The sequence below is a fragment of the Rosa chinensis genome, chromosome 3 (assembly GCF_002994745.2).
Source record: "Rosa chinensis cultivar Old Blush chromosome 3, RchiOBHm-V2, whole genome shotgun sequence".
NCBI classification, from domain to species: Eukaryota; Viridiplantae; Streptophyta; class Magnoliopsida; order Rosales; family Rosaceae; genus Rosa; species Rosa chinensis.
Genome location: NC_037090.1, coordinates 3,607,306 through 3,632,661, shown reverse-complemented (window position 1 = coordinate 3,632,661; position 25,356 = coordinate 3,607,306). Strand labels below are relative to the sequence as shown.

General features: G+C 38.5%; 3 protein-coding genes across 3 annotated transcripts; all 3 read right to left on the bottom strand.

Moving 5' to 3' along the window:
• Positions 1–5: 5 nt before the first annotated feature.
• On the bottom strand, positions 6–3,146 carry LOC112193929 (probable DNA double-strand break repair Rad50 ATPase). Its single transcript, XM_024334194.2, has 3 exons — positions 1,257–3,146; positions 524–696; positions 6–413 (listed from the first exon to the last, which is right to left on the bottom strand). Exons 1-3 carry the CDS (start codon positions 3,058–3,060, stop codon positions 159–161), a joined length of 2,232 nt encoding a protein of 743 aa, XP_024189962.1. The 5' UTR covers positions 3,061–3,146; the 3' UTR covers positions 6–158.
• Positions 3,147–3,784: 638 nt separating this feature from the next.
• LOC112191937 (FRIGIDA-like protein 5) lies at positions 3,785–15,762 on the bottom strand. The gene is made up of 7 exons (XM_040517191.1): positions 15,600–15,762; positions 15,322–15,489; positions 6,542–8,129; positions 5,635–5,694; positions 4,696–5,469; positions 4,382–4,554; positions 3,785–4,257 (listed from the first exon to the last, which is right to left on the bottom strand). The coding sequence occupies exons 2-7, from the start codon at positions 15,457–15,459 to the stop codon at positions 3,976–3,978; spliced, it is 3,015 nt and encodes a 1,004-aa protein (XP_040373125.1). The 5' UTR covers positions 15,460–15,489; positions 15,600–15,762; the 3' UTR covers positions 3,785–3,975.
• A 1,373-nt stretch (positions 15,763–17,135) lies between these two features.
• Positions 17,136–20,828, bottom strand: LOC112193928 (FRIGIDA-like protein 3). Its single transcript, XM_024334192.2, has 4 exons — positions 19,439–20,828; positions 18,114–18,617; positions 17,820–17,992; positions 17,136–17,712 (listed from the first exon to the last, which is right to left on the bottom strand). The coding sequence occupies exons 1-4, from the start codon at positions 20,826–20,828 to the stop codon at positions 17,374–17,376; spliced, it is 2,406 nt and encodes an 801-aa protein (XP_024189960.1). The 3' UTR covers positions 17,136–17,373.
• Between the last annotated feature and the right edge of the window lie 4,528 nt (positions 20,829–25,356).

Sequence of the window (25,356 nt, the reverse complement as noted above, 5' to 3'; positions counted from 1 at the left end):
ACTTGTACTATCAGTAAAGTAACATTTAGGGTGATTCAAGGCCATATCATACGAGGATGGTTTAGTTAAGGACATTACGAGTGTAGGAAAGACTTCAATACAACATGTCAAGATGTGTTTCACTATTCAAGCATTCCCTATGGCAAAAAGATTAGCAATTATGTTCTTTTACGCAGCTGATATGTGTGAGATGTGCTCCCCCCACTGCTGGAACTTCGTTTCCTTCCTTTTCTCTGCTCTTGTTTTTCAACATCGGACGGAAGAGATAGCAGCTTCGGATTCTCCTTTAGTTCCCCAAGCCCTTGAATTTCCATCATGATGTCAGTTGGTGGGTACTGTGACTCGAGGCTGTGATATTCAATGCACTGAATCAGAGCTCTTAGATCAGCTATTAGGTCATCTACAACCTTCTCCTGAAAGCAGAAGTCATCCCCAACAGATGCACATGTACATTAAGGATGGTCATGGATTTATCTGTTTAAAAAGCAGTTGTTGATTGTAGATCAAAGAAAAGCCACGGTACCTTTACATCATGTGATATCTCTCTACTGAAAATTTCAGTGCAAGACTTCTTTGCATCCTCCACAAATTCTTTCAAGAGTGGTACTGGGGGAAACTTGTCAATTTGCTTGAAGGTGCAGATATATGTAACAGCCTTAAGCAGCTGCTTTCTTTCGATAAGGTTCCGAATAATACCTGTTAAGTGAAACAAATTGAAGGATTCATCAAACTGCTAGAGAGAAGTCCAAAGCATCCTCACCCAAACTCAAAGAAGTTACTATTAGCAAATACATTAACATAAGAAAGCATACGTACTAAGATGATAAAGAAGAAACTAGAAGCCTAGAACACAATCACAATTATGCAAGGAAAAGACCAGTGATTTAATACCATCACTTGCAAAATTAATCAATCCCAACTTGATCAATCTGTGAATAATCTACTACTTCACCTAATTGTACATTGCCTAACACATATCTTTAAGTCCTGACGCATCTTAGGTTTATCAATTACTAGCTACCAAGCAATTTGGCAATGTTCAAACCCATTATTTCCTAGATGCAGTATAAAACTATAAATCCAAGCCGAAGATAAATATCACCGAAGCATAAGAGACATAAGAATGGCATCTAGGATAGTCAAGGCTACAAACATATAGCATAATATTGTGAATGCAAAGAGACATTAAATAAAACACACACACACATGCATGTGTATGAAAGGCAGCAGCACTCTAAGAAAGCCAAAACACTTACCAGGGATCACCTCGAAGCTTCTACCATCCCTATTGATGTTGGGTTGATCACTCATAGAGTGAGGATTAATCATATCATCATCAGCGGCAGGGGTGAGTTCCAACTGCTTAGTATTCACTTCAGAATCAGAATGTCTAAACTTCAATTCAAGCTGTTTGTCCTGCTTTTCAGCTTGCGTCTCTCTTATATGGAGTGTATGGGAAAGGGAATCCAAATGCTTTTTCTGCTCTTGAACCAACTTTTGAACTCCGTTGAACTGCTTATCACATTCTTCTATTGACTTTTCAATTGAACCAAGTTGCTCTTCTCTTTCCAATAGCTGAGAATCAAATGGTTTTTGTTTCAATTCAATCACTCCACCCTGCTGTTCAAGTTGCCTCTCCAAAAGCTTTTTGACCTCTTCTATCGACTTTCGGAGTGCATACAAAGACTGTTCTTGTTGTTCTAACGATTTTTTAAGTGAAGCAAAATGCTTTTCTGTTTCCAACTGCTGAGTCTTCAGTTGAGAATAAAATTTTATTTGCTTCAATTCAAGCTCTTTGGCCTCCTCATCAATGTGCCTCTCTTTCATCTTAAGTTCATGGGACACTGAATCCAAACACCTTTCGCGTTCTTGTATCAATTTTTCACATGTCTGCAAGTACCTCTCTTTACACAGACCCTCATTTAAGCATCCATCCACCCTCTTATCAATAACACGAAGCTCTTCAACTATCGGCTCAAGTTGTTGCCCTCTCAACTCAAACTTGTCAAACAACCTTTCTAGTTCCATCTCCTTCAACTCAAGCTTACGAGACCACTCCTCCCTTTTCAATTCCATCTCTTTTTCACATTTCTCAATGGACCACTCCAATGCCTTAACTTGCTTTCCTTTCAAATCACATTCTTTCGTGTGCTCCTGAATCGACTTCAAAATCCCATCTAATTGCCTCTCCTTCAACTCAATACACCTCTGAACCTCTTTCAGTTCCTTTTCCTTAGCCTCAAACTCTTTCCTCCTCTCTTCTACACATTTCCCAAAATAATAAGATCTCGTTGATGACTCCAAAACCCGATTTTCAATCAACTCACACTCCTTCCCCTTCTCTCTAACTAGTATTTTCATAGCATCAAGCTGATCAACAAGTTCCTCTCTCTTCAATTCCATCTCCTTCTCCCATTCATCAACACACCTTCGCTTCGCCTTAATTTCCTCTTCTTTCAAACCACATTCTCTCCTGCACTCCTCAATTGACCCCAAAATCCCACTCAACTCCCTCTCCTTCATCTCAATCTCCTCCCCATAAATCCTCAACCTCCCTTCCACCCCTCTCACTTCCTCCTCCTTCGCCTCGACCTCTTTCTTCTTCTCCTCCACACATTTCTCAACAGAATTCAATCTCTCAGTCCACTCTAAACCCCTTTTTTCGATCAAATCACGCTCTTTCTTCTTCTCACTCACCATCACTTTCAAACCATCAAGCTCTTGAACACGTTTACTGATCAATGGCCTCAGGAAAAGCAACTGGTGCTTACTCGATTCCACCTCTTTCTTCTGCGCTTCCATCTCGACCTTCCACTTCGCCTCTTTCTCCTCCAACTGCTTCTCTCTCGCGCCGACCTCCCTTTCCCGGTCCCGGACTTCCCTGAACCGCGTCCGGAGCTCGTCCTCCGTGGACCCCCACCGCGCCTGGAGCTCCTTGAACTGCCGGGTCAACCCGACGAGCGAAGTCGCCTGCGTTTGGAACGTCTTGTACGCTTTGCCGAAGCTTCTCTGCCGCTTCAAGACCGAGTCTTTCGCAGTCACCGGAGCTGTCTCTTCCATTTCTGCTCTGCTCCGAGTGTGAAAACCCTAAAAGTGTACTGACGTTAACGGCGGAGAGGAATCGAAAGGTCGTTGCTTTGAAGGGGTCGAGCTCACTCCATGACTGAGCGAGTGAGCTTTTGAGCGCACCAACTGTACAGATTTCCTACTCAGCGGAGTCGATTGGGACCCACAAAAGAGCCAGAAATTGGCCACGTGTGCTGAGGTAAAAATATATTAGTAAATTTTTTTTACTTCTTGAAAAAAAAAATTACATATAAAAATCACCCAAAATGAATCTGACTCTAAACGGTTGAATAGAAGAGCTCTACTAGTCACAATGCTAAGATCTTTCTTTTAGATAAGAGTGATCAAGATTAGTCAAAATATTGGTCGTAAAATTGAACTTCTCTAAACGCATGATGAAATGAAATGTTGCAATGTGTCTTATGTCATACATGATCCTCATCAACCGCCAAGGAACACCAAGTGCACCATTCACAGCCAATGACCGAGTTTAGAGTCACTTCAACCACTCTCAGAGGGTTAATTCTTCTCCAGTTATGCGTTAGAAATTGAGAATAAACTAAAAGTCAATACTTCCCAAAAAAAAAAAAAATTAAAGTGAGCAACCCCATTGATATAAAAAGGAGCTTAACTGGCTAAGACTAACCTGGAATGTTACACAAGCTAAAACCATCCCAATTAACAGTGGACACCATTTCAAGCACTGCTACATACCTATGTCAAGGGTCTCTACTTTCTAGTTTCTACCAACAGTTCAGTCAAAATACAAGAGCTTTTCCTAAAAGCTGTGTCATGAATGCAATTAGGAGTGCATGGTAGACTATCTTCACCAATTTGCAGAGGGAAAGGGTACCCCCGGATTACAATGTAAAGCAGTTCCTTCATAGTTCGGACGAGTGGAGCTTCACATTAAGGTCTCGAACCACTGAAGACGAATTTTATTTTCGGCACCTTTCGTGGTTGTAACTTTGGGGCAGAAGACCTAGTACAAGGCTTCTTCCTTTTTCTCTCTTCTTGTTCAACTTTGGGTACCAGAGATGGTTCCAAACTTCTCCATTTTTCCTTGAGCATTTCAAGCTGAACTATTTGCAATTCAACAGTCTTGGACGGGTATTCAGACTCGAGGTTGTAATCTTTGATGCATTGAATGGCAGCTCTGAGATCAGATATTTTACCATCCAGAGCCTTATCCTGTAAAAGAAGAAAGTAAAGCCTTCATACATGTATATTTTTACTGTTTTACATCCAAGGATCGTCTTAGATGTAACTGTTTAAGCATCAGAAAATGGAAATCCAAGGAAGCGCTACAAGGTACCTTTTCATCAGGTATCATCTGTGACCTGCAAATTACTTTGGAACACATCATTACATCATCCACATGTTCTTTTAAGAGTGGCACTGGGGGGAGCTTGTCAAATAATTTGAAGGCACAAATAAATCTAACAGCCACCATCAGTAGTTTCCTTTCAATAAGCTTCTGTATAAAACCTGCGATGCATAGAAAAGAAGAATTGTAGGGTTTATCAAAAGGAAAAGTCCAAGAATTTGCAAAGCATACCGTGGAAAAATTAGGAATAGTCAGTGGTATACCAACATCACAACATGAAAGCTAATTTTGAAGAAACTAACCAGGGATATAATTTGCAAAACCGTGTGTCTGACATAACTCCAGAGACCGCTTATGCTGCGAAACCCTTCTAAGAAGCATTACAATCTCATCTTCATGTAAGGTTCCAAGCAATCCATACATAGCTATAAACAGCAAATATCCCAAACTCTCCGATGAATCTACAGTATCAGCACTCAACTTTTCTTTCCACTGGGATGCTAGATTTGTTGCATTTTCTTTCAGATGAGGTCCAACATGTGTTGATAGTCCCATTAGAATCTTCAATAGAGTAATATTTCCAGATACAACCTTTTCTTTGGAACTAACATCTCCATTTCTCCAGTAATACGTCAAAGACCCTTGCATCGAATCCAACACAAGTTTTGCAGGGTCTGATGATGATTTAAGAGTGACCAACAGATTTTTCTGTAAAGCATTATTCAGTGAATATAGAGTTGCTGCATTTCTAGAGAGAGAAGATTCTGGTCCCTCAGCATTATTTGGTGAAGAAAGAGTTGCTGCAAATCTAGCCCCAAAAGTTTTGGGTCCCTCAGTCTTGGCAATGGAAGGAAGAGAAACAATCCTTTCATTCTGTAAATATTTATTCGGAGGAGAAAGAGTTGCTTCATTTCTAGCCAGCGAAGATTCTGGTCCCTCAGCATTATTTGGTGAAGAAAGAGTTGCTGCAAATCTGGCCCCAAAAGATTTGGGTCCCTCAGTCTTGGCAATGGAAGGAAGAGAAACAATCCCTTCATTCTGTAAATATTTATTCGGAGGAGAAAGAGTTGCTTCATTTCTAGCCAGTGAAGATTCTGGTCCCTCAGCATTATTTGGTGAAGAAAGAGTTGCTGCAAATCTAGCCCCAAAAGATTTGGGTCCCTCAGTCTTGGCAATGGAAGGAAGAGAAACAATCCTTTCATTCTGTAAATATTTATTCGAAGGAGAAAGAGTTGCTTCATTTCTAGCCAGCGAAGATTCTGATCGCTCAGTCTTGACAATGGAAGAAACAACATTCGTCCCTATGCAAGTACAATAAGAAACACAGAAAAGGAAGTAAAAAGGTTAGTGTGTGATAATCTTGAATTTGAAACGCACGTCAAAAGATTTATAGAGCATTGTGTGCCACTTGTGATTTGACTCAAGTGCTAAGCTGTGGGGGTTGGGGCTGCAGGGAAAAGCACAGCCATTACATATAAATCTTATTAAGAAAAACTAATGAAGAACAAGACAATAATTATGTTACATACCATAAGATGGCACTTAGGTAGAAGATAGACAGCGTAAAAGACTGATTTATACATGCTAACTTTGAAATAGCAATACCTACAATGAAATGGTAACAGGAGGCACCACCAACATGTCCATTCAGAATCTGATGAGAAAATTTTGAAGAAAATCAAGAGAGGCTAGAAGCCTTTAACAACCAAGTTATAAGTGTGGACAAAGGACACTTTAATTTTAATTGATTTTCGGGCCAGCAAAAAGGAGAAAAGTTTAGTTATGAAAAGAAAAAAATCATTTACAATTTAAAATATCATTTTGAAGTAGATAACATAAATGCCAAAAAGGACAATCATCACGAACTATGCTAATGGATTCATTGCTTGCAGCTTTTTGAGCTAAATTACTACGCTTAAATGCTGTTGTAAACCGCAGAATATAAGGCATGCCCAATAGTGAATGTAACCAATGCTTGCTACAATGCAAAAAATATTAGTATTCATTTTCTTTTTTCATCTAAAGGGCAGGTTTTTGAAGGCCAAATATCAACATTACAAAAATTTTCTGCGTGATATGGATGTCATCAGTGTTATAAAATAAGCAACGCTTACAGAAAGAAGACTTTGAAACACAAAAAGAGCTCACCAGGTGCCTTATCTGTGATACCAAGTGCCCTACTTAATTCAGCAGCTTGTTCTGGCTGAGAAACCATAGCAAGAACACTTCGAAGCTCCCTCAAATCATAAATACTTGTCAATTCATACGTAGTGATAAGCCGCAAAAAGCCCAAAGCCTCCCAACTATTATCAGTGGTAACTGCCATCTTCTCTTTCCAATCAGCTGCCAATTTCACTGCTTCTTCTCTCACCTGAGGATTAATTAGTGGTGACATTCTCTTTAACTCCTGTAGCAAAAGAATACAACTCTTTCTTACGACCCTCAAATGTGACTCAAACTCTCTGTTTTCGACAGTAAGATTTGACGGATAAAACCCTTCCATTGCATCCAAAACCAATTTTGCCGGGTCTGATGATGCTTGTAGAACAGCTGACATTTGGCTACCTGTCAAGTCAATTTTTTCCACTTGCTCATTCATGACCAACTGTAAGCTTCTACCATCCATGTTGATCCAGGATTGATCCCTTGTAGATGAAACAACACTAGCATTTTTAGCAGCAGGGGTAGGTTCCAAATGCTTAGCCTTCCTTTGAGAATCAAATTGTTTCTGCTTCAATTCAAGCTCTTTGGCCTGCTTTTCAAGTTCCCTTTCTCTCCTTTGAAGTCCATCGGATAGTGAATCCAACTTTTTTTCACGCTCTTGCACCGATTTTTGAAGTGAAAACAAATTATTTTCACGATCTAGCACCGTTGTTTGGAGTGAATCTGACTGCTTTTCACGCTCTGCTGCCAACTTTTGGACCAAATCCAAATGGTCTTTGTCCTCTTGTATTGATTTTTCAAATAATTCCAAAAAATTTTCCTTCATTTGAACCTCATTGAGGCGTTCATTGACCCTCTTATCCTTTGAATTAACTTCCTCAACTCTCAATTCAACTAGTCTCTCATTAAACTCAAGCTCATTGGCCTGCTCTTCGAGTTCCCTATCTTTCATTTCAAGTCCCTGGCCTACCGAGTCCAAAACCTTCTCACGCTCCTCTGCTGCCTTTCGAACTGAATCCAAATTCCTTTCGCCCTCACGCACCGCCTCTTGCAGTGCATCCAACTGCTGTCTCTCTTCCTGTATCGATTTTTCAACCGAATCAAAATGCTCTACTCTCAACTCCACATCATCCAGGCAATCCTTGACCCTCTTCTCAATCAACTCAAGTTCCTCAATTTTCTTCTCCACTTCTTCCTCTTTCAATTCCAGTTTCGCCACACACCCCTCTAGCTCCCTCTCCTTCATCTCAACTTTACAGCACCACTCCTCCATAGCCTTCTTCACCAAACCAAAGGCCACATTACTCTCCCTGATCTTCTCCTCCCTCGCTTCCAACGCATACGAGCATTGCATCATCGATTTCTGAATCAAACTAATCCTCCCCTTCTTCAACCTCACCTCCTCATCACATTTCGCAATCGTCTCCTCTAAACCCTTCAATTCCTCCACTCTCAACTTCACATCATCATTCACCCTAACCATCTTCTCAAGCTCCTCAATCCGCTTCTCTCTATCACAAACCTCTCTATTCTTTTCCTCAATCTTTAATTTAAGCAAGTTCAGCTGGCTCTTGTAAAATAACCATATACATGCTCACAACATATGCACACAATCATAAAAGGGATTAAGGCTTACCTTCAGCAATCACTGGCATGGATTCCATCTTATGCTGCAAACACGAACACTGAATATAGCCTTCTGTTACTTACCAACTTGCTTCTCAATGGACAGAACAATATGCAAAACGTCGGTAGTAATCAGGGACCAATTCATCTGTATATATAGGTGACTTAAACCTCAAGAAGCTTCCCATTAAAGCTATCCATATCGGTTTAGGTTTCCTAGTTAGATTCCTAATGTAACACTTCATTGTAGTCTTTCTTGCAGACTAAGAATAGGATTACTTACCTTAATGAATAGATACACTGCTTCATTAAGTTACAAGTATTGATTTATAGTTTGTATCCATGTTAAACTAGGTTTGACATTTAGCTAATCATCAATTACTTTATGATGATATGTGTTAAGTCCATATTTGATCTTACAATCTCCCCCTTGGACTCACACATATCATGCTCGATGATTTGCACCAGAGAACATCAAAACCTACTTAACTTACTGAAGTGCGCGCCAGATAACAAACTCAAATCGAAAATCCATTCCAACATGGTCAGATCACAGTTACTTATGCAGAGCAAGAAACAGTATACATTTTAACAAAAATGCAGAGTTTCAAAACCACAAACATAAGCTCCTGCAATCCACATATGTCAAACCAGAAGTGATACAATATATGTTAATGTGTATCAACAAGTAAACATATATTAGGTCCTACTTTATGTTTCTAAAACCAGAAACTCAAGCAATTTTTCTGAACACTGATGGCTTAAAATTATTGCTTGAACCTCAACATCATGCTATACATGATTTAAGCCATCTGATAGCAAGTATGATATTCAAAACAAGATGATAATTTCCAAAACAAAACAATAAAGCTGCAGCAAAATCATAACTGGAAATACCTCAAAATTTTATTGATAATCAAAACTGTCATTACAAATAAGTTGTGATAAACAAACAATAAAAGATCACAACTAAAATACAAGAACTCAAGAACCTTAAAATTTTAAATTGCTCCAATTGGACTAACTCTCTACTGAACCTAAGCATCTAGATTAGCTAAAACTCCAATGCTTGTTGTATGCTTCTGGAATGCTGCTACTGACAAGGCCTTGGTGAAGGGATCTGCTAGCTGTGAATTTGTGTCAATACTCAAAACAGCTATTTCACCATGCTTTACTCTTTCTCTAACACTGTAATACTTTAGATCAATGTGTTTAGAATTATTTGACCTTTTACTGTTCTTGCTAAAGAAAACTGCAGCCTCATTGTCACAATAAATCACAAGTGTTCCAGCCACAATGTGACTCAATACTTTGGTCTGCATGAGAAAATTCCTAATCCAAAGTCCTTCACACACAGTTTCATATACTGCAATAAATTCAGCTTGCATAGTAGAAGTTGAAACAAGTGTTTGTTTCATGGTTTTCCAAGCAATAGCACCTCCTGCAAGCATGAACACATATCCACAAGTCGACTTCTTGGAGTCTGGATAATTCCCTGCAAAATCCGAGTCTGAGAATCCAATGAGTTTCAGATCCTCCACTTGCCTATAAACTAGCATATGGCTTTTAGTTCTCTGCAGGTATCTCAATACTTTCTTCCCAGCTACCCAATGTTCATGGCCTGGATTAGATTGGAATCTTGACAAAATCCCTACTGCAAAAGACAAGTCTGGCCTAGTGCAGACTTGTGCATACATGAGACTTCCTACAAGTCTGGCATAAGGCTTTGACTCCATATTTTCCTTTTCAACATCACTATTGGGACTTTGCTTCTTGGTTAACTTATCTCCTTTGGACATGGGAACTTCTCCAGCTGCACACTTCTCCATACCAAACCTCTTTAAAACTTTGGTAATATAATTGTGTTGAGACAAACCAAGTAGTCTCTGTGCCCTATCTCTTTTAATCTCAATACCTAGTACATAGGATGCTTCTCCTAAGTCTTTCATGTCAAAATTACTTGACAGAAAACTCTTGGTATCTTTAAGCAATTTAATGTTACTGCTAGCCAAAAGTATATCATCCACATAGAGTACCAGAAAAATAAAATTGTTCCCAACTGTCTTCAAATAAACACATTCATCAACAAGATTTTCTGTAAATCCAAAAGTAGAAATCACAGAATCAAATTTCTTGTACCACTGTCTAGAAGCTTGTTTAAGGCCATAAATTGATTTTCTTAATTTACACACTAAGTTTTCACTTCCAGCTTGTACAAACCCTTCTGGCTGCCTCATATAAATCACTTCATCTAGTTCACCATTCAAGAAAGCTGTTTTAACATCCATCTGGTGCAGCTCCATATCAAAATGAGCCACTAAAGCCATGATTATCCTAAACGAGTCTTTTGTAGAAACTGGAGAAAAAGTCTCAGTAAAGTCAATGCCCTCCTTCTGTGTAAAACCCTTGGCAACTAATCTTGCTTTATGTCTCTCTACATTGCCATTTGCATCTCTTTTGGTTTTGAAAACCCATTTACAACCTATAGGCTTCTGGTTGGGGTCAGGTTCAACTAATTCCCAAACTGCATTTTGACTCATGGAATCAATTTCTGCTTCCATTGCTAGCTGCCATTGATGAGATTCACTACTTTCAATGGCCAGATTAAATGTAGTTGGATCATTGTCCTCTGCACAATCCATTTCAATTTCTGCTTCTTGTAGATAAACAATGTAGTCACTCTCTTCCCCCCATAAGTTGGTTTTCTTGCTCTCTGTGATCTTCTAGGTTGAGCTACTGGATGATTTTGAGGTTCAGTTACTTGACCAGTTACGTGGTCAGTTACTTGGTCAGTGACATGGGCAGTTACATGGTCAGTGACATGGGCAGTGACTTGACCAGGTACAGTTACTTGGGTAGTTACATGGTCAGTGACTCGGTCAGTGACATGGTCAGAGACTCGGTCAGTGACATGGTCAGAGACATGGGCAGTGACTTGGGCAGTGACTTGATCAGGTACAGTTACATGGTCAGTGACTCGGTCAGTTACGTGACCAGTGACATGATCAGTTACATCTTGTTCTAAAGGCAATGCTACACTTAAATTCTCATCCGACACAATTTCCTCAAAATCTGAGGTTAAATCCTCAAGGTTTGTATTGTGAACTTTTTCACTTAAAAACTTTACTTGATGTGTTTCAAAAATTCTAGGTGAATGATGAGCAGAATATAATTTATAGCCTTTAGATTTATCTGGATAACCTATAAAATAGCAACTAACAGTTTTGGGGTCAAGTTTATTCAAGCTTGGATTATAAATCCTAGCTTCTGCATGACATCCCCAAACATGACAGTGATGAAGACTAGGTTTCCTGCCACACCAAAGCTCAAAAGCAGTATTTTCTATGGCTTTGCTAGGTGTTCTGTTGCAAATATAATTTGCAGTTTTTAAAGCCTCACCCCACAGAAATTTAGGCAAGCCAGTTGTACACATCATGCATCTAACCATGTTCAAAAGAGTCCTATTCTTTCTCTCTGCAACACCATTCTGTTGTGGATTATAGGGTGTTGTGTATTGAGCTTTAATTCCATTGTCTTGCAAAAACAAGGCAAATGGACCCTTTTGTTGGCCGGATTCAGTGTACTTTCCATAGAACTCTCCCCCTCTATCTGACCTTACTGTTTTGATTTTCTTTTCTAGTTGATTTTCTACCTCAGACTTAAAGATTTGAAAGGCTTTCAATGCTTGTGCCTTTTCTGAAAGTAGATAAATATAACTGTATCTAGAAAAGTCATCAATGAATGTGATAAAATACACATTCCCACAGATAGTTTGATGCCTAAATGGTCCACATATATCAGTGTGTATGAGTTCTAATAAATTTTGGCTTCTATATGCAGTCTTCTTTCTAGTATTAGTTATTTTTCCCTTAAAGCATTCAACACAGTCTGTTAGATCAGAAAAATCAAGTTCATTTAGGATGTTGTTTTTCACCAAAATTTTCAGTCTCTCTTTTGAAACATGGCCGAGTCTTCTATGCCATAAAAATGCAGACTTTTCATTTAGTTTGGTTCTTTTAACACCTGTTAAAGTGCTAGTACTGTTTGTGTTATCTTCAACAAGTAAAATTTCTTGTTGAGCCATTGAACAACTTAACTGTAAATAATCATTCGAGATAACACCAGAACCAATTTGAACAGAATTTTTAGAAATAAGAATTCCATTACTATCAATAACAAGTCTACAACCAGATTTTACTAAAAGAGAAACTGAAACCAAATTCCTTCTCATGGAAGGTACATAAAAAACATTATCCAAAACTAACAATTTTCCTAATCCTAGATCGAGCTTTAAGGTTCCAATAGCCTTGACTGCCACTCTCATGCCATTGCCTACACACAGGTTCACTTCATCACTTTTTGGGATTCTGCTCCTTATGAATCCCTGCAAAGAATTAGTAATATGAATAGGTGAGCCTGAATCTATCCACCAAGACTGTGGTTCAATATTTATAAGATTAATTTCTAAAGAAAAAACTGTATTAGAAAAAATCTTACCCTTTTTGGCTAACCAATTTTTATAGCCAGTGCAGTCCTTTTTCATGTGTCCTACTCTTTTGCAAAAGTAGCACTTGAACCTAAATGGCCTGTTTTCCTTGGCCACTGCAGCTGTTGAACTCTTAGTTATGGCTTTGGTAGGCTTGAGCTTATTCTGGGGCTTTTTCTTCTTAGGCTTCTCTATGAGATTTATGGCTGTAGCAGGTTCTTTTTCTTCCTTGATCCTAGCTTCCTCATCAACACAGATGGATATAAGTTCATCTAAAGTCCAGTTTCCCTTTTGAGAGTTGTAACTGGTCCTAAGATGACTAAAACTGTTAGGCAAGGAATGAAGTGCATAATGCACTACCTGCTCATCCCTAACCCCCATCAAGAGCTCCCTGAGTCTGCCATTTATATTGATCATCTTCATAATATGTTCTCTAACTCCCCCTGAACCCATGTACTTCAAATCATGAAACTCCTTGGTTAGTCTAGCTGCTTCTGCCTTTTCACTTTCTTTAAACTTAGCACCGATGAGTTCCAGAAAATCAGATGCTAGCTCAGGCTCTTCTATACTTCCCCTGACAGTCTTGGACATAGAGGTACGAATGAGATTCTTAGCCATTCTATTGGATCTATGCCACTTCTTGTAAAGGTCTGTTTCTTTCTTGGTGCTCTTTTCATTCAACTCTATAGGCTTATCCTCAGTAAAGCAATAGTCTATATTCTCATGCATTCCCATATAGTTCTCTACAGAATCTAGCCAAGCTCTATAGTTGGTTCCAGTTAACATCAAGACACTGTTCAAGTTCATGTAGGAGTTACCTAAGGAGCAAAACAAAAATTCATGTGAGTTCTTAATTTGTAAAGAAAATAATATTAAGTTTTCTGCGTTTTATTTAGCTTTAAGCAACCAAAACAAGAACATACAGAAAACCTAAACAATCCATACTTGCATTCATATCAGTCCATAACCAAAAACAATGTTAAGCAACACTTTTGAGCAGAAGCATAACATCCTGGAGTTCTTTATCAATATACCATATTCAATGAAAATAAGTTATCCAAAGAAATTTATCCACATCTTTAGACAGAAGAAAAATTTCTAAGTATCCGTATTTATTTTCATCAAGCATGCATATTGCTGTTTTGTATTCTAAAACTATACTTGACCACTTCTTTGGAAGATAAAACTGAAGCATAGTTTTAAAACACAAAACACAATTTCAGTTTTGTCACCCGATCAGGTACTTGATTAGTTACCTGACCAGTTACATGGTCAGTGACCTGGCCAGTTACATGGTCAGTGACCTGGCCAGTTACATGGTCAGTGACCTGGCCAGTTACATGGTCAGTGACCTGGCCAGTTACATGGTCAGTGACCTGACCAGTTACATGGTCAGTGACCTGGCCAGTTACATGGTCAGTGACCTGGCCAGTTACATGGTCAGTGACCTGGCCAGTTACATGCATGGTCAGTTACCTGATCATTGTTTTCTGCCAACATCAATGAAGAATGCTTTGTGCATCATAATCACTTATGCCAACAGAAAACCACAAAACCCATGAGCTTTTAACTTTATATTCTACCCAGATTCATCCTTGTAAGAAAATTAAGCTCTCGTATCTGTCAATTTTAATAATGTGTAAACAAAATCTGGGAGATTTTTGTTCTTCATGCAATTTTACACAATCACAGATACAATACCATATCATCAATCAATTCAACATGCATATTCAATCATAACCAAAATTGATTTGATTCCAAGAAACCACAGAACAATCAAGAAATTGTAAATTTCATCCGGTCACCATCTACTCTAACCTAACGCACGCCGGGAATGCAACTAGTGTTCTTGTGCACAATCAAAAATTCAATTATCATGCTATGAATCGAAATCAATTTCACAGAAAAACCTGTTTTTGCTTTTTCCCCAATTTGCTGCTAAAAATCACAGCGGAAGCGTGAACTTGATATTTAACCAGATGCAGCAATTGACTTAAGTAACTTACCTTGATCAGTTACATGACCAGTTACATGGTCAGTTACCTGATCAGTGACTTGGTCCGTAAAGCAAAAAACCCTTTTTTTTTTTTTTTTTTTTTTTTTTTTTTTGTGTTTGTTTTGCAAAACCCTAAAACGATTTTGATACTTGTGAGCCTATGCTCTGATACCAATTGTAAAATAACCATATACATGCTCACAACATATGCACACAATCATAAAAGGGATTAAGGCTTACCTTCAGCAATCACTGGCATGGATTCCATCTTATGCTGCAAACACGAACACTGAATATAGCCTTCTGTTACTTACCAACTTGCTTCTCAATGGACAGAACAATATGCAAAACGTCGGTAGTAATCAGGGACCAATTCATCTGTATATATAGGTGACTTAAACCTCAAGAAGCTTCCCATTAAAGCTATCCATATCGGTTTAGGTTTCCTAGTTAGATTCCTAATGTAACACTTCATTGTAGTCTTTCTTGCAGACTAAGAATAGGATTACTTACCTTAATGAATAGATACACTGCTTCATTAAGTTACAAGTATTGATTTATAGTTTGTATCCATGTTAAACTAGGTTTGACATTTAGCTAATCATCAATTACTTTATGATGATATGTGTTAAGTCCATATTTGATCTTACAGCTCTTACCTTCTTCAATCTCCATCGCTTTCGCTTCCAAATCACGCCGCAGCTTCATGTCTTCCCCTTCCAGCTTCTTCGCCAGCTCCATTAGCCCCCGGAACCCGGCCCGGATCCGGTTAAAACCCGCTCCGGCTTCCGTCATCAGACTTCTTCACAACCCTAAAGATTGAAACTTCACAACAAAACAGAGCTCTGTTTCTTCTCACTGATCAAATGTGAATCAAAACTAGAGCAAAGGCTTGGTCTTTAACTTCTTCAAAACCTTAAAGATGGAAACTTTACCGGAAAACAGAGCTCAATTTCTTCACACTGAGCAAATGTGAATCAGAAGTAGAGGAAAGGCGTGGTCTTTAAGCGTGTGGGATTCTCGAGCGTGTGAAAGGATGATGATCAAGGTGAAAGGTTGGTTCTTTCTTTTCGTACAGTAATGAATGGTTTCTGAAAATTTTTCAGCGGGTATCAGAGTACTATAGACTTGCCGTATTCAAATGGCTCTATCCTGGCCGTTGGATTGTGAGTGGAGGGGAAATGACGGATGTGATTGTACAGAATCTTACTATACAGAGTAATGGGGAAAAGGAGTCTGGGGAAAGGGAGTGATGATTCCCATTACACTATCATGTAAATAGATACGGGTCTTTAATAAATTTTTCACCTAATTCCACAGAGTAAAGAGTCTTTACTATGAGTTGAAAGTACAGTAACTTTTGTTTTTTTGTTTTTCCTCATAAAGATTTTGGTATGTAGAACATTGTAATGTTTCATATCAGACTGCTTCTCATCTTTGCTTTCTGCTAGAATTGGTGCATCTGCTGTGAGACTATAATAAGCTTCATTGTTAGGTCATCGTTACTCGAGCGGATACTCTTATTAAAACCCTGCTCAAATATCATGTTTCCCCTAAGAGGAAGGAAAAAATGGAGTAGCTGGATGAATTTGAACCAGCGGAAAACCTGATAATTAAACTTGAAGAAACAAAACGGAGACGAACAATATGAAGTATGAACAACCAGATATAACAAAAAAGATCAATGCATTTTGCATCAAAGAAATCATGGCCATGCCAATATGGATTGCAGGAATGAGAAAACGCCTTGCAATTTGCAAAACATTAGTGTGCTATAATCAACTATATTCCTAACTGGAATAATATAAAGATTAAAAGCACCCCATATAACAGTGCACATGCATCTGTTTCAGGGTTCCACAATATTTCAAGTACTTCTCATCTGTGACTATGTCAAATGTTTCTTTCTAAATGAAAGTTGGTCAATATATATGCTTCTCCAAAATGGAGATTGCTTCATTCTAGGATCCATAAATAGCCATCATTTAAAATTTAGATTTCTGTCCTGGTTGGAACTCTGGAGAATTAAGTCTTGTTATAAGGTTCTTTCCTTCTTCTCTGCTCTTTTTGCTTATCATTAGAACCAACAGATGGCGCCAAAATTCTCCAATTCTCCTTCTGTTTTTCCAGTCGAACTAATTGCATTTCAATGTCTGTAGATGGGAATTTGGACTCGAGATTGTAATCCTTGGTGCACAGCTCTTAGATAACCTATTAGGTTGTCTACAGCCTTAACCTGAGATCAAGAGTACACCTTAATATATGTATGCATTGGTGATGCTCCAACATTTAACTACTTAAGAAGCAAGTATTGGATGTCCAAATAAGAGCTGAATACCTTTTCATCAAGAGCAATACTTATCCTGCAAAGTACTTCAAAACACTTCTTTGCATCCTCCACATATTCTCTCAAGAGTGGTATTGGCGATAGCTTATCAATTAACTTGAAGGTGCAAATAAATAGCCTCAATTATATGCTTCTTTTGTATCAAAATCAGAATGAAATCTGCCAAGTATATTACAAACTTAAAGTGGTCACCAAACTGATTAACAAGATGGTATCAAGGTTCCAAAATATTTCACCAACTCCATCTACATCAAGAGTTTTCTTAACTCTCTAAAAGATGTTATGCTTCTCCTATATGAAAGCAATATCACAAAAGTCGTGCCAGCAATACACTTTTGCACTGTGAAAGGGTAGGATATACACTAGCTTAGTCCAAAAGAGTTACTGTGTGGCAACTTCATCATGCTAGGGTCTGTTAGCACCAAATAGTACTCACAGCTTACGCTGCTGTTGTGATGGAAATGCATGCGCGTGCGGGTAGAACTACCAGTATTAGGCTTCTTTCGTTTTCTCTGCACTTGTGATTCAACAATACTGGAGCCAAGAGATGGCGCCGAGCATCTCCAATTCTCCTTCAGTTTTTCCAGCTGAACTATTTGCATTTCAATGTCCGCATATGGGTATTCGCACTCGAGATGGTATTCTTTGATGCATTGTTTCCCAGCTCTTAGATCAGCTATGAGGTTGTCTACAATCTTAACCTGTGATCAGAAGTAACATGTAATAGATGTATATTTACATTGAGGATGGTCTTAGACTTAACTATGTATGGAACACATATGAAATATCTAAAGAAGAGCTAAAGTACCTTTTCATCATGAAGTATCTTTAAGCTGCAAGTTACTTCGGAACACTTCTTTGCATCCTCTACATATTGTTTTAAGAGTGGTATTGGGGGGAGCTTGTCAGCTAGGTTGAAGGTGCAAATAAATCCAACAGCATCCATCAGTTGCTTCCTTTCTATCAGATTCCGAATAAAATCTGCATGGCGCAAAACCAAATTGTATGGGTAAGCAAACTGAATTAGAGAAGTTTTGAAAAGTGAATTGCATAGTATTCCCTCCAAAATCTGACAATGTAATAAGCATGCCCAGAAACTTACCAGAGATCTTATCTGCATAACCATGTGTCTGACATAAATCTACAGCCCCTTTATTCTGAGATATCACCTCAAGAAGCTTTATAATCTCCTCTGTATTCAATGTAGAAACCAATCCATATGTAGATAAAAACAGCAAAAATCCTAAAGTCTCAACTGAATTTTCAGTATTGCCTGTCATCTTTGGTTTCCAATAGGCTGCAAGAAGTTTTGCATCTTCTTTCACATGAGGTCCAATATGCGGTGAGATAATCGTTAGACACTCCAACAAAGACATGTTATTCAACATGATACGTTCTTTGAAACTAACATCTTCATGTTTCCAGTACTGAGAAAATGATCTCTGCACACTATTCAAGACATGTTCTGCTGGGTCAGAGACCAATAAAAGAGAAGCCAACATGTCATTCTGGGAAGAAGGATTTGGAGAAGAGAGAGTTTTTGCATTTATAGCCAGTGAAGATTCTGGTTCCACAGTTTTGATAAGGGAAGAAATGATGCTGGTCCCTGTGAATTTGCAAAAAGAAACAAAAAGCAGCTTAGTTCACTGCTAATGTTAAATTTAACAGATGATGTATACAGCATTTTTCCAAATTTGTACTTTCACTCTAGTGGTAAGCTGTGGGGTGGAGGCAGGACAATGGCAAAACTGTTCTGGTCAAATCTTAGCAAGCGAAACCAAAGACCAAAAACAACATGCTTGAGTTGTATATGTCAAGCATCAGATGGTATTTGTGGGGAAATTGAAGACAGACTATCTAAAACACCAACTTAGAAGTATATGCAAGCTTTCCAAAATTACATCTATGGTGAAGTGTACAAGAGAGCATAAATGGCACAAGATATGTCCACTGAGATTCTAATTAATAAGAAAAAGTGGAAGAAATTCAAGAGATGCTAAAAGTGTTAAACGACATATTTATAAGTTGGGGACAAAAGGAAACAGTTCATGAGTATTAGGCCAGAAAAGGGAGAAATTGTTTGCCTACTGAATAAGAGAAAAACAATAATCATTTGCAACATAAAACATCACCTTTTACTTATATATCAACAATGCCTAAATGGAAAATCTATATATATGAAACATGGTTAAAAAACATTCCTTGCAAGTTGCAACCACTTCAAGTAAATGACTACTTTACCATCTGCTCAAAACTGCAAAAGTGTAAGGAGTGCCACAACAGTAAATGTCAATATAACCAATTAATGGAACCTACAATGAAAGCACTACTAAGCATTCAATTCATTTTCCTTTCTCTTTAAAGGAAGGTACTATAAGCCAAGATAGATATACAGAAACGAGACTTTGAATCATAAAAAGGCCTCACCAGGTGCTTTATCTTTGATACCAAGGGCCCTACTTGATTGAGATGCTTGTTCGGGCTTATGAACAACAGCAAGAAGGCTTTGAAGATCTTTCGCATCATACATCGAACTCAATCCATACGTATTAACAAGCCGCAGAAACCCCAAAATCTCCTGTGTATTCTCACTAGATACTATCTTAGCCTTCCAGTCAGCCGCCAACTTCATTGCTTCGTTTCTCACCCGAACATTAATTTGTGGTGACATTCTCTTCAAATCCTCTAACAAAAGAATACAACTCCTTCTAATAACTGTCAAATCAAAATGAGTCTCCTTGTTGTCCAGAGTTGAACTTGAAGGGTAAAATCCTTGCATTGCATCCAAAACCAATTTTGCTGGGTCAGATGAGGCTTTAAGAATTGCTGACATTTCACTACCCATTGAATATATTCTCTTCAACTGCTCATTCATGAACATTTGCAAGCCTCTACCATCCCAATGAATGCTGGAATGATCATCACTTACGTATGAAGGAATCGCATGTCCTAATTTCGCCATCTTCAATTCAACCTCTTCAAGATGCCTCTCTTTCCTTTGAAGTTCATGGGACAGTGAATCCAACTCCTTGTCACGCTGTTGCACCAACTTTTGGAGTGAACACAAATGCATTTCCTGCTCCTGTATCGGTTTTTCTAACGAAACAAAATGCTCTTCTTTCACCTGAACCTCATCAAGGCATTCACTGACCCTCTCAACAATCAAATGGAGTTCCTCAACTTTGGACTCAACATCCTTCTCCTTCACCTCAAGAACCTCAACCCATCCATCAAGCTCCCTGTTTCTCAATTCAACTTTACATAACCAATCCTCCATCGATTTCTTCAGCAAACAAAAGTCCCTCCCTTTCAACTCCATTTCCCTCATTATCTTCTCCCTCGAATCGATTCTGCTCTGGCATTCCATCATCGATTTCAGAATCGAACCAAGTTGCCCCTTTTTCAACTCAATCGCACGATTATACTTGTTCAGTCTCTTACCCCTCTCTTTCACACGATTCTGAATCAAATCATACTCCCTCTCCTTTTCCCTAACTAATTCCCCAACCTCCGAGAGCCTCTTTAATTTAACACCAAGCTCTGCTTCATGTTTTTCAATCAAAACCCTAAGAGACTCCAACTGACTCTTACCTTCTTCGGCCCGCTTCTCAACTTCATTCAATCCCTTGGCCTGAGCTTCTAATCTCAGCTCTTTCACCTCCAACAGCTTCTCACGGACTCCGATTTCCTCCTCGCGGGCCTGGAGCTCCTGGAACCGGGTCCGGAGCCGTCTCCGGGTCGAGTCAAAGTGGTCGTCCAGCTCCTTCCACGCTTCTCTCACATTTCTCTGCTTCAACTCCGATGCTATCTCCTCCATCTTGAAAAGTGAAAACCCTAACCGACTGAAATTCGAAGAAATGAGCAAAACCTTAGACCTAACAAAGCTGAAAATCGCACTCACCTCTGGTTCAATTTTACTTTATTTAGAAAATCGAAACAATTGAGGGAGAGAGAGAAGGAGGAGGACTTCATACCTTCAATTTTGACTCACAAGAGTTTTGGTTTCAGCGGGTATCTCAACTTTATCGGTTATTCAAATATTCTTCAACATTTTCTATTTCAAAATAATAAAAAATAGTCATCAAGATTTTTTTAAGATTGATGAGAACCGTTCGATAAAGAATAGCGGACAGGATTCGGGAAGAGGTAGGCAAGTACTGGATCATGTTTATGTGAATAGGCACCCTTCTCAAGGAAGCTATAGCTCTAGCCATGACACCTGTCCAGCTTTTCCCTCCAAAAACCCATATTTTGATTATCAGTTTACACCTTAATTTGTTCTCAAAACAAAAAATTACATCCTAAACTTGCAATTGCGGAAATTATATACATAAAATAAAGAATAATTTAATATATATATATATAATTATTTCTGGTTGAAGTTTATAGTTTTGAAATATAATGTACCAAAATGATGAATGTATTTTATTTGGGTTTACATTTTCTGTACTTAAAATTACTTGGATGATATCTGTAATCTCTTATTACAGATGCTGAAATATGTCGTTTAACACTTTTAGCATCTCTTGAATGCTGAAATACGAATTATCCCACAATATTATAGCTGTGCTGATAGGATTAAGAAATTCCTTGTCGTTGAGACGAGGTTAGCCTCTGGTGATTACACTGTAGTTGTGCTTACTACAATGGCCAGACTGGTTGTCTACATCAACAGTAAATTCTATGATCAACACTTAGCACCGCCCTTTGCTGATATCGCATTTTACAAGGGCAAAATACATGGTCTGGTGATTTGGGAAGGAAGGTTTGAAATTCATGTTTCTCGACTGGACACAGTATTAGAACAGCTTTATGTCATTCGTGGCATTGCTACTAGGGGCATAGATGAGGCATACTTGGTGGAGTCCCGTGGAGATCTCTTGATTGTAACAAGACAATATGAGACCTGGCTTCGAACAGATGGATTTGAGGTCTTTAAACTAGTTATGGCTAATGGTTTCGCTGACGCAGTCAAGTTGCAAAGCTTGGGAGATCAAGCATTGTTCTGCGGAAGTGATGGATGCATTTCTTTAGCAGTTGGACAAATTTCACCATTTGCAGAGAATCATATATATTTCATTGCTTGTCCTTTACGTTGGTCATGCCAGGTACGTCATGTGTCTCTATGTGGTGTGTCTCTAAAAGATGGGAGCATCAAGAGAATCTCCACTAACCTACCACTCCGAATACTATCATCAGCTATAACAAATTTATGGTGGTTTGTCCCAACAACTAAGGATATAACGGTTTAATTATCAAGAAAAATAAAAACAAGGAGACAGCATTTTGTTAAACAGGAACTAAATCCTCAATCCTCATTTCTGGTTTTTAGTTTCAATTCTTGTGTTAGTTGATAAATAACTAAACAGATTCAATCTTAGTGTTCCTTCATCTTGTATTTCTCTCTTTGCATTCTAATTGGGATTCATTAATTTAACATATCTGCATCTTGTATAACAAATCACCAATCTACTATTATATCTTCTTGCAGCGAGAAGCATTCTGGTTTTTCCCAATAACTAAAGATACAATTGTTAACTTGGCGGTAAACAGAACTAAATCCATCTAAATGGTGAGATAGGTTGATTACTTGGGTGAACCATATATGATGAGATAGTTTGTGTGTGTGTGTGTGTGTGTTTTTTTTTTTTTTTCTTTCCTTCTTTTCGTTAACCATGTATTTCAGTGAGGTCCAACCCGAACTCAGACCTAGAGGCTAGAGTTTTGGGTGGTACATTATGTGGCCTGCACGCATTCGAGATCCACCCAGATAGCAAAAAAGTACTTTCCCTCAATATAATTTCATCCAAGTCTAGAATTAGTAAGACCTAGCCCTGCCGTGTTATATATGGCTGTGGACTTGTTGGAGTTACGCAGGGTATGCGCAATGCACCTTCTGCTTTTTTCTTTTCTCGCATTTGGATAGTTGCTGAGTCACATCCTAAAGGCTACTCAAAAGCAAAGTGTGAAAGCTACAATAAAATAAATTTGTGACAATGCATATCATTTCGTTTGAAACTTAACCGAGAACATCTGACTTATTGAATGCAGCATGTTGGTGACTTTACATTTGGGCAAAAGAGGTATGATTTATTTGTAGGTGGAACCGTGGAACCATTATTTCATGCAGATTAAAGAGTACAGAGTTTGTTCCGCATAGGTGTAATAACTTCCATTGTAGAAATTGATCTAATGCTGAGGCCTGCAGGTGCATGCGTTTATATACGGGACTCAGTTTCCCTAGTATCTGAGGTTGAAGAACCTGCGAGTGCAGTTGAATGGGTGCCTGCGCTACATGATACAGGAGAAGGAGCCCCTGCTACAAGCGCTTGTGACAGTTTGATTCAGTGCAGAGAAGCTGATATCTTTTGCTGCAAAAGAGGTGGAAGTCTGACGGTCTGACCACATGAAAGAAGCCACCGCGCGCAACTAGCTTCTTCCACATGTTTTTATGTGAAACAGTTTGTCATGTTGTCTGTGATCTAAGTCAAGGCTGCACCGATGCTCGGTCGGTATGCGGTTGTGCAAAGATCTTGTTCATATATAATTGAGTTGTCCCAGTTCGGCTTCTCACAATAGTCCTGAGATACTGCACCTGGTAGTCTGGTACTTTTCAGCTACTGTGACCTCACAGGCCATCCTCATCAAGCCATATTCACAGTGTTTAATTAATTTATTTTTGTTAAAGATGGTAACCCTTCGTTAATTATTAAAAAGGTACGTCCGAAGAAGTCGTTTATTCCAATCTAATATAGTTCAGCCTTACATTTCCGTTTAAAGTGAACTTAATTTGCGATACCATGTTGCTTTCTCGGAATTGAAAATCAACAATGGCCACCTCTTGCATTTAAAAAATACAAAAAAATAAAATAAAATAAAACCCTTAGCCCACTAAACTCTTATATATGTGAATGAGAATTAAAATCATGACCTTTACAATGTTGCAATGGCCGCACCTCTTGCATGCTGCATGCATTTGTGAATAGTGACTTGATATCCTCTACTGTCGTACCTTCCTCCGCCCAGCAAAATTCAGGTGAGTTTACCAATCTTGTTGCCTTCGAGTAGTCCACCCCCACAACCAACTAGAGAATCCCCATATCAAGTGCGAACCCCATGCCCACGCTCAGTGTCATCAATTCAGTGGCCAAGGGAGAGAATCAATAGAGGGAGAGTTTTTAATGAGGACTACTAAAATGAGGATTAGTTGAGGACTTTTCTATAAGACCCACATTTCGATCACATTTTCGCAAACTAATCATTAGATGTTTAGATATTTATGTGTAGATTATTAGGCATTTTTAACCAAATTGAAAATCATTAAGGCATCTTTTCAAAAAAAAAATCATTAAGGCATTCATAATTGTGATTTATCAATTATGAACATGAACAGTTCATGTTTGATAGATTTGGTTCGTTCATCGATTTGATTTAGTTCGGTACTTTAACGATTAGCAATTTGGAAGAAAATTTTCAAATGATCTACTCATACATATATAAACATCTAACAGTTGATTTGCTGTATGTAATCGAAAGTGGGTCTTCCAAACCATTGATTAGAAAGTCCTCAACAAGTCCTCATTAAAATGGTCATCATTAGAAGGGCTCCCAATCATTACATTAGCCCTCATTTGTTGCCCCTTTTTGTCTCTGATCAGAGCTCCCTAACCCCTTCTACCCACAAGTTAAAATCTACAATTCCATTCGTATGAAGCTCATAAAAAGCACAAGGCAGGGGGAGGGGAGGTCCACTTTCAATTAAAAAAAAAAATTTTATCACTTCAAACTACCGAATTTTTGTAGGAAGTTGCCAAAAAGAATATAAAAGATTTGAAGGGTTCCTACATGATTTGCAATTAGGTGACAGCCCACCGAAATTTCAAAAAATGACAAATACGGATATGTGGATAACAAATTTGAAAGTGTATGTTGGGGTGGATTTGTATATAGGTTGTTGGGATCGCTTGATTGGCTTGATCTCCTCTATTTACCCCTTATGAGTTCAACAACCGAGCCCAAAGCTTTTTGAAGAAGCTTTGTAGCATCTTGCCCCTACTTGCTTGTGGTTACTTATGGGATGTATTGCTTAGAGGTTGTGAGATCTATTGTTTGGAGATTATGAGCTCTATTGCTTAGAGATGTATGTCGAGATGATCCCTCTGCAGCAACTAGAAGGCTTAATTTATGGGCTGGAGGAGGTGAGGCCAAGATATAAGTTCATGGGATAAAGCTACTAGACCTAAAAGAGAACTACAATGGTAAGCCAAATCTAAATAACAAGGCAATAACAACATGACTTAGAGGTGGTGTGTATTGTACTTTTTTGCTTGAAATACGAAACTGGA

Bases quoted from the DNA above. Each gene is read 5' to 3' on its own strand.
- LOC112193928 (XM_024334192.2), bottom strand. From the start codon at position 20,828: ATGGAGGAGATAGCATCGGAGTTGAAGCAGAGAAATGTGAGAGAAGCG. The intron at 18,618-19,438 runs GTGAGGCCTTTT...GCAAATTCACAG, and splicing joins TATCAAAGATAAAGCACCTG to GGACCAGCATCATTTCTTCC. The intron at 17,993-18,113 runs GTAAGTTTCTGG...TGCGCCATGCAG, and splicing joins TTATGCAGATAAGATCTCTG to ATTTTATTCGGAATCTGATA.
- LOC112191937 (XM_040517191.1), bottom strand. From the start codon at position 15,459: ATGACGGAAGCCGGAGCGGGTTTTAACCGGATCCGGGCCGGGTTCCGG. The intron at 8,130-15,321 runs AAGAGCTGTAAG...TGGTTATTTTAC, and splicing joins CGATGGAGATTGAAGAAGGT to AAGAGCCAGCTGAACTTGCT. The intron at 5,470-5,634 runs ATGAAGCAACTC...CACTGGCTAGAA, and splicing joins AGAATCTTCGCTGGCTAGAA to ATGAAGCAACTCTTTCTCCT.
- LOC112193929 (XM_024334194.2), bottom strand. From the start codon at position 3,060: ATGGAAGAGACAGCTCCGGTGACTGCGAAAGACTCGGTCTTGAAGCGG. The intron at 697-1,256 runs GTAAGTGTTTTG...TTCACTTAACAG, and splicing joins AAGCTTCGAGGTGATCCCTG to GTATTATTCGGAACCTTATC. The intron at 414-523 runs GTACCGTGGCTT...TTCTGCTTTCAG, and splicing joins AGATATCACATGATGTAAAG to GAGAAGGTTGTAGATGACCT.